This window comes from Gymnogyps californianus, chromosome 3 (genome assembly GCF_018139145.2).
Source record: "Gymnogyps californianus isolate 813 chromosome 3, ASM1813914v2, whole genome shotgun sequence".
In the NCBI taxonomy this organism is placed as follows: Eukaryota; Metazoa; Chordata; class Aves; order Accipitriformes; family Cathartidae; genus Gymnogyps; species Gymnogyps californianus.
The window spans coordinates 89,629,260-89,646,177 of record NC_059473.1 but is presented as its reverse complement, the minus strand read 5'-3'; the positions used below and the strand labels follow the sequence as shown (position 1 = coordinate 89,646,177).

Here is a 16,918-nt window from a genome sequence, read left to right as displayed (position 1 = left end):
TAATATTAAAATAACATCTTCATTTGTACAAGTTTGCAGGCAAGATCCTTTTTCATGTAGCCAAGGTGCTTAATACTAATTTTTTCTTCTATTTTCCTTATAAAATTCAAGCTCACTAAAAGCAACAGAAGTAATGTAGCTCCCTGATCTATTTCATCAAATCACAATGCCACAGCTCACAAAAATAATGAAGAATGGGAACCAGCATTTTAAAATAGTCTCTTTCTCTATAGACTAAGCTTTTATAGTTTACGTTAGTGATATGGGGATAATATTTTTATGGTTTTTTTCCATAAGGCAGAATCACTTCCTATTTTACTTGTCAAGCTGCCGGGAGACAGATAAAGAAACATTAACCAGAATGCCTGGCGAAAGTCCAAACAGCAATAACATTCTGCCCACCCAGCACTCCCTGTGATCTCACTCAGCTACGGCATCTTCAGATTCCTGCAAGTTTTTCTGCATATTGTTAAATGGTTGCCAGGTTTCACCTCAAGGCATAACAGCTTTCTGCTGAAGGCTAAATGGTCTCCTTATTTCAGTAGGTTGTGTTAATGCCTACATGCCCTTTTGCCCTTCTCTTTCTTCTTCCTGTAGGAGTATTCCAAATCTTATTTTAGGAGCGCTATAAAATGAATATGCTGAGATACCTCCTCACACACCCATGTGTAGAACATCTTCCTTTAATTCAAAAGTAGTGAAGCTATAGTACAAACAAATATTCGCACAACTGATCTTTTTTACTGGTCAAAGCAGCAAGCAACTTAGAGACGAAGGAAACAATCCTGCCCTCTTTATGGTCAGTCAGAACTGTGCTGGTATATGTCAATGGGAACAGCAACAGCCTACTGAAAGAGTAGCTGGTCCACCTTATCTCTTACACTTCCCCTCAGGTCTTTACCTCCCTCTGGACAGACAGTGATCTGACCTGTTTCCCCAGGTCATGTTTCTGCCCATTCTAGCTTTCCTAAAATCCAAATCTAAAGTTTTCTTCCTTAACAAGCAAGAGCTTTCAAGCACTACCATTTGTCATCAGCCACCACCCCCAGATCAAAGACCTATGATTTAAGCACAGAGATTTAGAGCACACTGCTCGCTTTACTGACGTCGCAACAGAATGATGGACTTCTACTTCTGAGGGAAGGCAAACTGTATGTTTCTCACTGGAAGCATTACTGACTTCTTCACCAAAAGATCCATTCCAGACTCATTTTCAACTGACAATAAAAAAAGGAGAACTTAACAACCCTCTTCCTTTTCCTCCACCATGCACTTTATCATAGTCAAGTCATCGATTCAATTATTATGCTCTGGCTTTGCAGACTTCTGTATATTTGTCCATTTGTCTCCTTGAAGACATCATTACCGTTTCCAACTCTTTACCACATAACACTCTTGAGCTGCTCTGAGTGCCTTGGCAAGCTGCCCAGTCTGCTAATACAATGCTAGAATTTAGTGACATCCTGCTTCGGATCCCTCAAAATTTTGTAATCTGTGATAACATCATACCTATTCCAGCCTACAGCTGAAATCCAATAGCATTGAATCCATCTATTTTTAAAGCCCCTGTAAACCTACTAAGAAGCACCCTTATAAATACATCTTTTTTCTGCAGACCTTTCTGGACTTCATAAGTAGCTTCAAAGCTTCCATCCAGACTCTTAATGGAGATGAACAGCGTCATAGCTTTCCATAACAACACCCATTCACAAAGCACACAGCATAACAACATGAAACTTTAAGGAAAAATTTCCATTATAAAAATGGAAATTTATAAAAATTCCCATATTCCAAAAATTCCAATCATTGCTATCCAATGACTCAGTATTATTTTCAAAGCTATCTAGCTCTATGCAGCTGATAACCAGATTTCTGTACCTTATTGGCTAGGAGTTTGAAACTTACTCCTCACATAAGTCAACCTATTCATTATGACCTGGATAGATCTAAAACTAACTTAGAGAAACCAAGGTTTTGGAGGGAAGCAGCCCTAAAGAGAAAAATTACCTACAAACCATGTTGAACATGTACAGCATTATTTGGTCGTGCATAGGGCTAAATATTTCTTTTGAGCAGAGCCTGTTTCTAAGTCACAAAGGCAACAGCCTCAGTTAATAAACAGAAATGGATGTTCTAAAAGTGTATCAGGCCTCCCCTAAGACTCTTCTTTATGTATATATTCAGGTACATAAAGCATGGGTATTTGTCTGGTCTCTTTCCATAACACACTCACAGTGTGGTGCCTGTTGATAAAGAACAGGAGTTCGGTGCCTGTTGATAAAGAACACAAACTCTCAGTTTGTATTTTATAGCACATTACAGACACAAGTAATGGATAATTAGAATGGAACAGTATGGTGGGTTGACCCTGGCTGGACACCAGGTGCCCACCAAAGCCGCTCTATCACTCCCCTCCTCAACTGGACAGGGGAGAGAAAATAGAACAAAAGGCTCGTGGGTCAAGATAAGGACAGGGAGATCACTCAGCAATTACCATCACGGGCAAAACAGACTCGACTTGGGGAAATTGGTTGAATTTATTACCGATCAAATCAGAGTAGGGTAATGAGAAATAGAAACTAAATCTTAAAAACACCTTCCCCCCACCCCTCCCTTCTTCCTGGGCTTAACTTTACTCCTGATTCCTCTACCTCCTCCCCCCCGGCGCAGGGGGACAGGGAATGGGGGTTGCGGTCAGTTCATCACACGTTGTCTCTGCTGCTCCTTCCTCCTCCGGGGGAGGACTCCTCACACTCTTCCCCTGCTCCAGCATGGGGTCCCTCCCACGGAAGACAGTCCTCCACGAACTTCTCCAACGTGAGTCATTCCCACGGGCTGCAGTTCTTCACAAACTGCTCTAGCGTGAGTCCCTTCCACGGGGTGCAGTCCTTCAGGAACAGACAGCTCCAGTGTGGGTCCCCAATGGGGTCACAAGTCCTGCCAGCAAACCTGCTCCAGCGTGGGCTTCTCTCTCCACGGGTCCACAGGTCCTGCCAGGAGCCTGCTCCAGCACAGGCTTCCCATGGGGTCACAGCCTCCTTCGGGCACATCTGCCTGCTCCGGCGTGGGGTCCTCCACGGGCTGCAGGTGGGTATCTGCTCCACCGTGGACCTCCATGGGCTGCAGGGGGACAGCCTGCCTCACCATGGTCTTCCCCACGGGCTGCAAGGGAATCTCTGCTCTGGCATCAGGAGCACCTCCTCCCCCTCCTTCTTCACTGACCTTGGTGTCTGCAGAGTTGTTTCTCTCACATCTTCTCACTCCTCTCTCTGGCTGCAATTGCTACTGCCCTGTAGCTTTTTTTTCCCTTTCTTAAATGTGTCATCCCAGAGGCGCTATCACTGTCGCTGATGGGCTCAGCCTTGGCCAGCAGCGGGTCTGACTTGGAGCTGGGTGGCATTGACTTTATCAGACATAGGGGAAGCTTCTAGCAGCTTCTCACAGAAGCCACCCCTGTAGCCCCCCCCACTACCAAAACCTTGCCACACAAACCCAATACAAACAGATACACTTTTAGATTTCAAAATTACTTGGGAAAAGCAGAACGTTCACAATAGAAACAAACATAAAATAAAATGAGTGGTATCAATCAGGCATTTTCATTCCTAATTAGTTGCCTTCACCCCTTTCAAGTGGTTGATAACGTGGGCTACACCAGACTATCTAAACTAGGTTTCTGCAATCAATTGTACATTCATGTCTAAACGGTAAATGACTGTATTGGGTTTGCATGGCCAGCTTTTGGTAGCAGGCGGGGGGGGGGGGGGCTACAGGAGTTGCTTCTGTGAGAAGCTGCTAGAAGCTTCCCCTATGTCCGATAGAGCCAATGCCAGCCGGCTCCCAGACAGACCCGCCACTGGCCAAGGCTGAGCCCATCAGCGACAGTGATAGCGCCTCTGTCACGACACATTTAAGAAAGGGAAAAAAAAGTTACAGGGCAGTAGCAATTGCAGCCAGAGAGAGGAGTGAGAAGATGTGAGAGAAACAACTCTGCAGACACCAAGGTCAGTGAAGAAGGAGGGGGAGGAGGTGCTCCTGATGCCAGAGCAGAGATTCCCCTGCAGCCCGTGGTGAAGACCATGGTGAGGCAGGCTGTCCCCCTGCAGCCCATGGAGGTCCACGGTGGAGCAGATATCCACCTGCAGCCCGTGGAGGACCCCATGCCAGAGCAGGTGGACACCCAAAGGAGGCTGTGACCCTGTGGGAAGCCCACGCTGGAGCAGGTTTGCTGGCAGGACTTGTGACCCCATTGGGGACCCACGCTGGAGCAGTCTGTTCCTGAAGGACTGCACCCCGTGGAAGGGACTCACGCTGGAACAGTTTGTGAAGAACTGTAGCCCATGGGAAGGACTCACGTTGGAGAAGTTCGTGGAGGACTGTCTTCCGTGGGAGGGACCCCATGCTGGAGCAGGGGAAGAGTGTGAGGAGTCCTCCCCCGGAGGAGGAAGGAGCGGCAGAAACAACTTGTGATGAACTGACCGCAACCCCCATTCCCTGTCCCCCTGCGCCGCTGGAGGGGAGGAGGTAAAGAAATCGGGACTGAAGTTGAGCCTGGGAAGAAGGAAGGGGTGGGGGGAAGGTGTTTTTAAGATTTAGTTTCTATTTCTCATTACCCTACTCTGATTTGATCGGTAATAAATTCAACCAATTTCCCCAAGTCGAGTCTGTTTTGCCCATGACGGTAATTGCTGAGTGATCTCCCTGTCCTTATCTTGACCCACGAGCCTTTCGTTATATTTTCTCTCCCCTGTCCAGTTGAGGAGGGGAGTGATAGAGCGGCTTTGGTGGGCACCTGGTGTCCAGCCAGGGTCAACCCACCACAATGACATATTTGAGCATGTTTTCTAAGAAAACTGGTTTGAAATGTATTATCAGATGCTGATGTTACAGGTGGCTGTTGCCAGACTCTAGGCAGAGGGAATTGCACGCAGATGAGTTGGTTCCTCTGGCAGATCTTCCCTCTCAAGCAGCAGGGGACTATATTTCCAGAGGAGGCACTTGCCTGTGTGCTGCATGTAGCTGCTTCTCACTGGAAGCTCATGGGTTTTTTGTAATTAAATCTACTTCTGTTTAGGATATGCCCAGGTTCACTCTCTGATTTCTTCTCTATTGGAGAACTGTCTTGGAAGAAAAGAAGCATTAGGTCTTCTGAGAAACTGATGACAAATTTTGAATCTCAGTTTAGGACCACTGCTGTCAAAATCCTGACTCTCCGTCACTGAGCACTGAAGTAATCATAAAATTTTGTGCTTCCACAAGTAAGCTCAGCCTGCATTTTTCCCATTCATAGCTTCAGTTCAGGTTTACATGTGATTGATTTTGTTCTGTTTCAGGCCAATATAAATGGGCATCTCCTTTCCATTAGAGGAAATGTAGCCATGCCACATATTAGATAAGTGAGATAATACCTTCCCATCAGCATTTCTGAAGCAGCACCAGATATCACAAAACCATGGCCTAGAAATGAGAGCCTGTGCTGCAGATATGGATGAGTCATATATGGGACACATAAGGAGGTATAGGACATTGCTGAATATGCTCCTGCATATGCAGAGCCAAACAGTTCTCAGCTAGGAGACATTATGTTTTAATAAAGTTTATGCAGAATCAGTAGTATGAAACATTTTTGGTATAGTTTCAACAAAGACTTCAAAATACTAATTATAGTTCAATAAAAAAATTGTTCCATTTCAGCTTGAGGCCCCAAGAGCTAACGTTAAAAGAAGTGGATAGTCTCACTGTTCAAGAAATACAACTGAACACTCTGGAGATACTTTTAAAAGATAGCTTACAGTGAACACCAAGTAAGACAACCTGAGTGCCATAATAAAAATCAACTTAATATAGGACAATTAAGTAGCAGACCAGAAAAACAAGACAATAATCTCTTAACTGAATTTAGAAATCTCTATCATTCTGCAAAGTAGTATTTAGATTTGTCTTTGAAACACTAACTCTCTTAATATCACTTCCTCTTGTCAGCATTTGTTCAATATCATTTTATAATTTTTTTCCAATTATTCTGCAGTGTTTCAACAGAGTTATTATGGCTTTAGTAAATGCAGACAAACACAAACAAAACCCCAAAATATACCCACGTTATAACTTCTTTTATTTTGAAGTCAATGAAATATTTGTATGTATATTTTACAAAACTACATCTGCTTTCCTGTATAAGGCTTGGGTACTTATTTCCTATTTAAAATAAATCGTTTGAAATCAAACTTAAAAACTTCCACATAATCATCACAATAAAACAGAAAATTAATCCATCCTATGTCATCGTGGCAACCTATCCGCGTTAGTCAAAACTAGAAAAAGCACATAGCAGGCACTTTTATACTAATCTGCAAAAATCAAAACACCATTAGTTTGGGGGAAACAGGAGCAGCCAAAAGAGGCTGACACTAACTACACTTGTTTTCCTCACTGTAGTTTAGATTTTGTAAAACCAGTCAGTTAAGGGAAACAAAAATGACTATATTGCAACAGAGACTGCAATGTATTTGCAGTGGCTTCTCCATATTACTGTCAATGTTCATTCAGAAGTTTCAGAGACTTAAGCAGTCCACAAGCTTCAGAGAAAGACTAAAAAAAACCCTTAATTGTAAAAAAAAAATCCTACGGTGTTTAGGAACGCCTCCATTGTCTGCAAATTATTACAGGATATACATGTTCAAATCGATAATTCATTTTGTGGGAGATCCTCAGTAAGCAAGTAATACAGAGTGTAATTTAAAAGAAAAGTTTAAAAATATAATAAGCTATTTTACTGCATAAATTGACTTATTTATTTTTCCTTTCTGGGATAGTTTAATAAAAGACACAATATTTTGAAAGCCATTCCTTCCCTCTTGATATTTTCATTTCTTATATCACTATTTCCCAAATCATTTTGAACCAGAGCAGCTCCTTGTCCTGTCTTTGCTGCTCTTTGACAGTGTTCCAAAGGAGTGGAGTCCAACTTAAAAGACTCTGTGCAACTTCTCCAGCTCCAAATGCCCAGAATGGAACAAAAGGAGGAGCTGAGCTGAGCAGATTTTTCTAAATTTTACTTCGCTGTTTGCTTCAAAAAGGATTGTCAGAAAACACAGGTGCATCTGCAAGTGCCCTCTATCTTCAGCTAGCTTCTTTTTGCGATAAACAAGTTTGAAGTGCTTTATATATATACATATACACACACACAAAATATAAAAGTATCAATATTAAAAAACACTAAGTATCAAGGCACACTTTAGTTCAGACCATGTGTAGACCTGAGAGACAGCAGTAATTTTGTATTTTGCCTTCCATGAGTCTTTTGAGTACTTTTGATACTCATATATTAGAGCCATTAAACTATAATGAATACTTTATTTATTCATTCTTATGTTTTCTGAGCAACTTGCGACTTTGTATCTCTAAGCCTGTCACTTTTAGGAAGTTTTCTGCACTTTATTTAAAGACTTCAAATGATAGAGAACTTGATAGGCTGCTCTATGAGAAACTTTTTTTTCCTTTTTTTGGAAGCAAAATAACTGCAAATGAGTTTTTCCTTCAGAGACACCTCTAGGAATGCTTACTGCAACAACAGAATGAACACTTCTTGTTTTTTCTTAAACACTGGCTCTACTTCTCTTAACCAAAGCAGACAGTGTGCTGATAAGCTACCAGTGGCATTGGGTGCAGCACCGAAGAATATCAAGGGCTACTTCAAATAAAATTTTGAAACGGCTCCACAGTTCTTAATCACAATCTTCTTTCAATTTCATGCAACTGTAAAAGTAAAAATAAAACCGTTATCTATTTAACTCTGAGAACTCTTGTTACAGTCTGTGGCCTTATGAATAGTGCCTTGATACGGGAAGTAGAATGCCTGGTTTCCCACAATAACAGCAGTGAGAGAGAATGTGCTGAACAGCCCCATATATCATCATAAGAATTCAATATCCAGGACATTTTCTGTTCACTGTGCTTGAATTCAGAGAAAGACGAGATAAGGTTAGCAAAACACAGCAGAGATTACTTGTCACTTTAAAACATCTCCCTGTGTTAACTGTTTTGTGTTGTAGGCTCTAAAGTACCAACACATCCTCCCAGACCGCGCTGAGGAGTAGCAGCTGAACAGTTCAGTGATAAAGTACACAATAACTCAAGTGGGTACTAGCTACAAGTGCTTGCAAGTATTAAGAATAATACACAAAGTCAAGCCCAACCGTTCCTAAAGCAAAGGGCTGACAGCTCAGGTGGGTGGAGAGCCAGATAGATCAAGAGTGTAATAAGCTAACACAGCTTTCCATACAGTGTAACAGACCTGAAGAGAGAGCGGCAAAACAATGCTCAGAGCAAAAGCAAGCTAAAAAATACTTTAATCTTACATAGTAGCGAACTCCTCTCTCCCTTCTTAGTGCTTTCTGCATTGCTCCAGAATAAATATCAAGTGCCTCAGTCAATCCTATTCCCTTGATCTGAGACATCCTTAGTATGGCTGAGGGATTACAAACATGGGAAGGTGCAAGTCAGGGCTGCAAATCCATGTTCTCCAGTAAACCCAGGGGCAGCCATCAACCAGCAAGAATTGGTCTACCCACTTTAGTCCCTCAGAGTTTCCAGGCTCAAGCTTCCTAAGATTTAACTCTCTACAGTCCACCAGAACAACATCAATGGCACAGGTAAAATGAGAGATGAGCCAAAGACAATCTAGTACCTAGGATCAACCACCTGGGAAGCTTAAAAGCTGGCTGCAGTGAGCATCTTAAACTCAGCAGAGAGCTATGTAACATAGTCTGCTGCTGCTCCTTTCTTCCAGGCTCCTCCAGTGACATAAATCGCACTGAAAGATCTTCACAGGGTCAAAATGGAATTGAAAAGTGATTTCAAATATTATGTTACTAAGCAGTAGCACACCATTGGAAAATAAAATGTAATTTATGTCTCAGTACAGATACAGAGTCTGCTAAGCTAGGACCAGAGAGCACTTCTAGAGCACAAAGCAGAACAGAGTTTATTAGAGAGATGATTAGCAACTAAGCACATTTCCTTTGTGTGCTTTTTACAACCTAAACATCATCCAATGCATATGTATACCAACTAAAATTTTGGCTTGTCAACACTGCAATATTGTAATGTAATACGGAGAGAGGGTAAATACAGTCTCAAACAACACAGGGGTGTGGGTGAGATCATTTTTGCCTACCTAATTAAAAACAATTGGATTTTTTAAAGCTATACTGGCATGATATCAGGAGTTAAACTGTAACTTTCAGATCACTACTTATACAGCTGCCTGTTACATGCATCTTCAAATACTGTATCAAAACATAAAGAAAAGTGCCAGTGGAAACCAGTGGTCCATTTAGCTCCACACCATGTGTCCAACAGTGGGAACACTTACGAAAGGAGAAAACTGACACTTCCTGGGGTTTTTTCCCTTCTAACTCCCCCAGCATTCAGATGCCAGCGTTCAGCTGCAAGAGCATGGCCTCCTGTTGAACAAGACTGCCACATGTGGATAACAGGAAACTCTGCGATTGTTTTCAGTTCAAATACAAGGATTATTGTAATATAGAATTAAAATGTTTTATTTTTTTTCTAGACTACTGCCAGGTCTAGGTCTACCACAAAATAAAACAAAACCAGTTTTTGTCATTTTGCCATTACTCCATTAAGACACGTGAAATACCAGTTTTCAATTAGTGCCCTTTTATTATACCCTGTTTGACTCACAATCTTCACTATTTTGGATGCAGAGGGATCTTATGCTCAGGCAACAGCACAATTTAATATAATTATGGAAGCTCTCTGCAGGTCTTGCCAACTTTTTCCAAGAAAAATACAGAAAAACTAGGACATGTAATTCTAATATTTGCTGTACAGAAAGTGAACATGAGTATAAAGAAGCAAGCCAAAAAAAAACCTGATAAGGCTGACAGCCCGTTGTAAAGCATCAGTGAAAAGCTTGGGCAAACTTTGTTTCTGCTTCATGGATTCACAGACTGAGATCTAAACAAGGTTCGCAAGGATAAAAATAAATAAAACAATATTTTCCTGGACAGTGTTTGCCCTCCAGGACAAACACTTGGTGATATTGACTGTCTGGCAAGGACAGTGAAAGTTGGACCCAGAAGTTTATCAAAATAGCCATTTTCCTTTCTTCCCACTTGGAAAAATATAACACTACCTTAGCAGAGCGGGTTTCAGAACTTGGGCTTTTCAAAAACTATGAATTTTTGCCTTTTGTGTTGCTATGAAAGCACAGACACTGGGAATCAGCTCAAAATATAGCACCTTCAGCCTGAAATCATGTTTGCAACCAGGACTGGACATTGTCACATCACCTACTTCGGCACACAGGCGGGCAAACTAAGATCTGCGCAGGCCAGTGCTGGAAGACGCCATCCCCCACAGTACTTCAGTTCAGCAAAGCACTGCGATGTTTGCTTTCAGCGGCTCCACCAAATTTTAGGTTTGAAAGGCCATGGTCAGAGGGTCTCCAGGGGATGCATGGGGCCTTCCCGCCCCACGGCTGACATAACCCTACCCCTGACTCGCTTCCAGGCTGTGCATGGAGGGCTTCCAGGGTGACGGTTCATTTCCAGAGACAGCCTCACGAAGCTAAAATGACCCAGGAGCAATCTAGTACAATCATGGAGAGTCTGACAAGGAAAAAGAGAAGCCTGGTGTTTTGTGTAGTCTGAGGTAAAAACCCTTCCTGAGTTTACCGATTCATATCTGCACCAGTTGACAGTCATTTATCACTTCCTATCTCTACTCGGATATACAAATCAAATGAAATCCTAAATGCACAACCTGGGACTGAGTACGCACAGAAACAAGACAGGCCATACAGCCTCAGCATACAAGAAGAGACTCCTATTCAACTTATCATGGGTAAAGCAGAGAAGACTTTACCACAGATTACTGACAATGTAATGGACAAGGAATACATCCTCCTGGATTAGACAACCAAAATGTTCACTTCTTAATAGGAAATATGGACTATTCAACTGCATGGATAACTAGTACTGGCCAATCCTTGAACCTTGTAATTTTTGCCATCTCACTCTGCCGGCATCCAGGAGATTCTTCAATTTTATGGCCTCCAAATGTACAACCCAGTAACAATTCTGACCTTGGGTATTAAAATATCGTGTTGAAACAATCAATGGCCGCTGCCATACCCGAGAGTTCACCGTACACAGATCCCCTGTTTCCAAGCTCACAAGATGCAAAGGGAGCAGACAATGCAGTTGCATACTTATTTCCTAACATCTAGAGGTGTTTTCAGCAGTTGTACATCAGTGTAACTCTATTAAAATAAATTACTTGATTTTTGTTTATGACCATGATCTTTCTGGCTCCAAAATTCTACAATAAGATTATTTTTCAGTAAACATAACTCAGGAACACTAATTAAATGTGCCTTAACTACAAACTGGGAGTATGGACAAATAGAAACTACCAGATTTCATGCTATAAACTGTTTAGGATGCTCAGTCTGACTAAGATGATGATTCCTCTGTAGGTCTCAAAACAAACACAGATTCAGGTATGCTTACTGCTCAACAGCTGGTTACTTTAGATTTGCATCAATACACAACTGATGGACTATGTAACTACAACGGAAGACAGAAGCATCATAAAAAGGTTGAGTTGACACGTCGTATCATCATGAATTGAGATGTCTGTGTATTTCATTTGTAAAAATCGTACATCTTCAGACACATGATAAATACAAATCACAATTTAACGTGCCTGCAACAATGTTTTCTTAGGAAAATTTCTATGGCTGCTGAGAACTTCAGCAGTAACATACAGAAGAACACTGTAAAAAACTGTGAATGCTTCACTCCTAATTTTACAGGTTTTCACCTTTCACTTTTTTTTTTTTTAAGCCGAGAAGACTTTATATAATGATTCTAGCTACTCAAGCCTAAGTTTGATGAAAATTCTTTAAACATCTAATTTAATTTAAACAGTGATTCACTGTTTAAAAATCCAATGACATTTCCTGCCTTGGTCTACACAATACAATTGAAAGAAACTGAGCACTACAAGAAGTTCTCTATTGCTATATTTAATATAATGGAGAGTCATGCAACTACAGAAGATAAACCTTTACTCTGAAAGGGTTTATGGGCCCCAGGGATCTCTCTTTTTCCTGGAAGTAACACCTTTATACTGAAATAGCAGCTGTTCCTTACCTGAAAAGAGTTCATGCATCGAAGTGAAGGTGGCAGAGAGGTGGTACTCAAACCCAGTATCAGCAGTAATTCCAAACATGTTTCTGATGGAAACTTTAAAGGATGAACGCCAATATCATTTTCCCATGCATCAGCAAGGCTATAAAGTTAAAAAAAAAAACAAAACTTTTTCATTCTCTTAAAATATATCTAACCCCCAAGTTTCAAATAAATATTAGAATGTGTCATAGTATTGTGACAAAAGATTCTCTTCACATTTTCCATGTAAAAGTCACAGATAAGTGTGTTTTACCAGAAATACAAGGTGCATTTAGAGTACCTTATCCATACCACCAATCTTACAAAAAGATACATAATGTGAAAGGAAAACCTAGCATACATTAGAGCAATCTGCTCATGTTTCTAATTCAAAGTTTGATTACTTCTGAACTAAATTTCATCTGCCACTGGCAATTTCACATCATATAGTTCTTTTACGTATAGAGTATTCTACAAAGAACATAATGCCTCCACTTTTTATTTTGTTTCTAGAAAGAAAAATGTCCCTTCACTTCTGAAAAGATAGGAGGTCAGGTGTGATTTTCAAAATTGATGTTTATGATGCTCTCACTGGAACCTTACTAACAAACAGTCTATACCAAGCAAAAACTCAATCCCAGTTCATTTTATACAGCTTTCTGCTTTAGATGTATTAAAAGAATTAAGATTTCTAGAGCTAGTCATAAAAACAACATTCTGAAAGCACATTTCTATAAACTGTTCCCGCTACCACATGCTGAAGAACAAGATTAGTTCAACAAGATTAACTCAAAACACAAGAACATTCCACTTCCTATTGTTCAGGCTTGTTTCCTCCTTAATGCACAAACTGTCAGACTGACCAGTGATCCAGTTAGTTTAATAATTTTATCTGAGCAGCTAGTATCAGATACTCCAGAGCAAGACGGACACCAATTATTGTCAGCAGATCTGAGAGCATCACTTTGGAGGACAATGCTTGCTACCCTGCCATGTCGAAGACTTCACGATTTCAATAAATAATTTTAGCATCAGCTTTCACTTTTAAATTCCTCCAGCTCTTCTGGAAATATATTACTCTGACTGAACCGCTGCTTGTGAACATATCAGCTTGTTTTACTGTCCTATCTATAAATAGCTGCATTTTTTTAAGCACCTAAAAGAGTAGGCATCACCCCAACATTCAGCATGGTGAAAACTGAGCAAATACTCTCTTCACAATATCTGTGTCCTTCTGGATGGTTCTCATTCTCTCAAGTCTCCCAAACCCACCGATTCTCTGTAAAGTCCTGCTTCTTAGATATAGGCTTGCATATACACTTTTTGTACATATGCTTCCATTATTAACTCTTCCTAGCACCTTCTCAGCTCTTCTAGAAGATGTTCTACTTAGCATAATTTACACATCTTTCTTCAAAGAGTGGGTGTATTTTCACTTTCTTACCTCCAGTTGTCTCAAACTGGCCTCTTGAATTTTAACTGTTTGTTTTTTTCTTTCCTAATCCTTACATTTTTTCCTCCTTCCTCATTTATCTATGGGTATGTAAGAATCCACTTCTGCTTCAATACATAGAAGAAAGACCCATAATGCACACAAGGTCAGAGGGGCTTCCATCTCCCTAAAAAAAGAAGTGCTTTCTCTCACTTTTTTTTTTTTAAATTCACAATAAAAGCCAAAGAGAATTATATCACTTCTAAATTACCAAATGTACCATGTCTTTTCTCAACCCTCACCAAAGAGAGTGGGTCACTTTGACGTAAGGAGGTCTAAACTGTACATGGTAAGGAGAAGGAGGAAAGCAGTCTGGGCTAGGCACCCTCTGGCACTTCTAATGGCAGTGCATCACTTAAGGTCTCCACACGTGGCTGAGGTCATACCAAAGGACAGAGGCCAGAACCTATGGCACATTAACAGCCTTCATAATATGTAGTATGTCACTGGACACTTACACTGTACCATATGGATCTGGAAAAGCTGTTTAAAGCTACCACAGAAAAACTTGTTTGTGAGGACAGGAAGGTGAGCAGTTTAGAAGATGCCCTGGAATATTTTCACTACTGAAAGGTACCAGGCTCCAGTTAAGTCCCAGATACTTCGTCTGTATTGAAAGGAAGCAGGATTCTTTTTAAAAGACTATGCAAGTGGTCAAGCCCAGGAGACACAGCCCTGACTGGTCCAGAGATTCTGTAAATGCTCCAGGAGGAACATCTAGCTCTAGATGATGAGCACTGAGCAGCCAGTAACCAAGGAGTCTTGTTAATTGTAATCTGGAATTGAGTTTTATATTTCATTATCATTTGGTAACTTCATTTCCACACATAATCAGAAACTTACCTTTATATGTTCCTTACTAGGTCTTTGTTCTACATTTTTTACAATCTTGTCTGGCGATACAGGCAAATTTAGGTGAAGCTAGCAAAATTGGTGCTTTCAATTTTTCAGAAATCAGCAAGCCTAAACAAAGCACTGTGCAGGCACCTTCAAACACAGCTAGAGAGTTTGGAGACTGGAGGTGATATGCTAAGGTTCTGGGTCTTGGGGAGGTGTTTCCACAGATCAACACCTTCTCTGCAAAGAAACTTTTCAGAACTCCAAGCAATATTCAAAACATCACAACTTACTTCAGTACCCTTCTTCTGTTTTGACTTGAGGATTTTTTGGAGCTGCCTCCTCATTTTAAAGCCCAACTCTTACAGCCCTGACACTGCACTAGGGCTTTTTTTGTGGCTGTTGGTTTATTTGGGGGAAGGACTGTTGCATAAAGACATCTAGCCTAATTATACTGTAATTCTTGTTTATTAATGGCCCAGTTATAAGTATTTCCTGAAACGATTCCGGTGTATTCCCTTATTACAAACAAACCATGTGTGTCCTAGCACTTACTGCTCCAGGAACACTCATGTTAGGAATTAGTCTTTATGACTTGTCCTTTCACAGCATTTAACACAAGTGCTTGTGGGAAGTCACTGCTTTATTAGATCATGTCTCTTTGTTCTTCCTTACCGCTATTACTCTTGGGAGCATTTTTCCACAATCTTCATTGTAGAGGAAGGAGAAAAACTTCTATGCTTAAAACAAAGCAAAACAAAACACAACCCCCCCCTGTTTTTTCACCTTAGTTTCACAGAACCTTTCTGTATAAGGAGAGTTGTCTAAGTTCCAGTACAGGAGAGGAGACTGTTTGCTTTCTGTTTACTGAAAGTGGCAGACCAGCTGATAGTGCTCCTCAGGAGAGTGAGCACCCACGGAGGACAACTCAGACCATCAGCTCAGTGCTTCCTCCCAGACCAATCCCAAATGCCAACAGTCTGAGCTGGCTGAGAGTTCCTCAGCCATGTAAACAAAACTGTGTTTTGCTCTCCTGATTTAAAAAAAAAGAATAATTCAATCTGACATGAAGATAGGGCAAATTGTCAGAAGGAGTTTTTGGGAGGGCTGAGGAAGAAGACAGGGAGGAAACCAGTAGGACTCAGATGTGCACATGGTAACTTTGGATGTAGACAGGACTTCGCATGCATATGCTCTCTTCCCCTGCTCCTCAATACCTTTACTCAGCAATGAATTCTTGCTTCTAAGCTTCCCTTGACAGAAAGCAGGCTGGGCCAAGCCTGCTCCTTTTCTGAGTAAAGGCAAGAGCCAGCCTAATTCCCAGAGAGCACAGCACAGCTTGCTATACTGGCTGAAAGGAATAAGGGGGAGGTAAGACAGATTAGCTGGAGGAAGGTGAGGTTAACAAGAGAAATAATGCTATTTTATGTTCTTCCTTCTGCAAACAGTCAACTTTTCTACATTGCAAAGAAGCCTTGAGATTCTGGACTTCCCAGTCTGACAAAAAAAAATTATGACCCTCAGTATCAAATAAAATTCATAAATTCTACACAGATTCCCTAAGTCATCGCAGGGCGCAAGACTGCATCTACTTTGGACTGACTTTATGACAGGTAAAATCTCACCACTACATATTGACCTTGACAGTATTTGAGGGAGATGTGAGTCAGCTTTAGAAACCAGGCTTTAAAACAATAAGATGTAGTAAACATACTCAGTAAAATGGTCCAAACTAGGAGCATGCTCTAAGTTAAGAAAAGGACATGTCAGAGAGAATTTTTTCACAGGACATTAAATCCACCTCTGTAAATCATCATCATCCAGTTTTGCCTGCCGGTGATCTCACCAACAGGAAAACCCAAAACATTCTAAGCATCCTGTCTGTCACTCCATCCTTCCCGTTTTGTCCCTCTTTTCTTTATCCCCCCCTTCCACAGAACTTTTAAACCTCTTGGCCCATTTCAACCAAATTTTCTTAAGAAAGATCTCAAATATATTATGTTTAGGGACGTTTCATGTTTTCCTGAAAATCAGTGTCTGAGTAGTGAGGAGAAATCCACATTAGTTATTCCACAGAGAAAAGCTGCTGATGGAGCTCAGCAACATATATACCGGATAATCAAGTGATGTTTACCCAGGACAATATTAGCATAAACTCAATAATATGACATTTCTATCTAGCAAAACCAACCACTATAAGCAAAGTAAACATGTTCTTCATAGCCTACCATGCTCCCTAATGAGTGAGCCAAATTGAGAGACTTGGTGCTTTTACTTCAGTGCACTCAATTTTGTGGGTTCAGGACAACTGGAAAAGAAAAGCTCTTAAGTTTTGGGGCAGGAAGAAGGGTTGGTGATAATGGAACTGACCCCCAGTAAGAGCAAGAGT

The 16,918-nt window shown here is 41.0% G+C and overlaps 1 protein-coding gene across 1 annotated transcript in view; it reads right to left on the bottom strand.

Moving 5' to 3' along the window:
• The window catches only part of UBE3D (ubiquitin protein ligase E3D), a 94,172-nt gene that overhangs the window by 26,393 nt on the left and 50,861 nt on the right, over positions 1 to 16,918 (bottom strand). Inside the window, exon 8 of the mRNA XM_050893824.1 lies at positions 12,183 to 12,321. Coding sequence (XP_050749781.1) covers positions 12,183 to 12,321 — 139 coding nt within the window. The remainder of the gene's footprint in view (positions 1 to 12,182; positions 12,322 to 16,918) is intronic.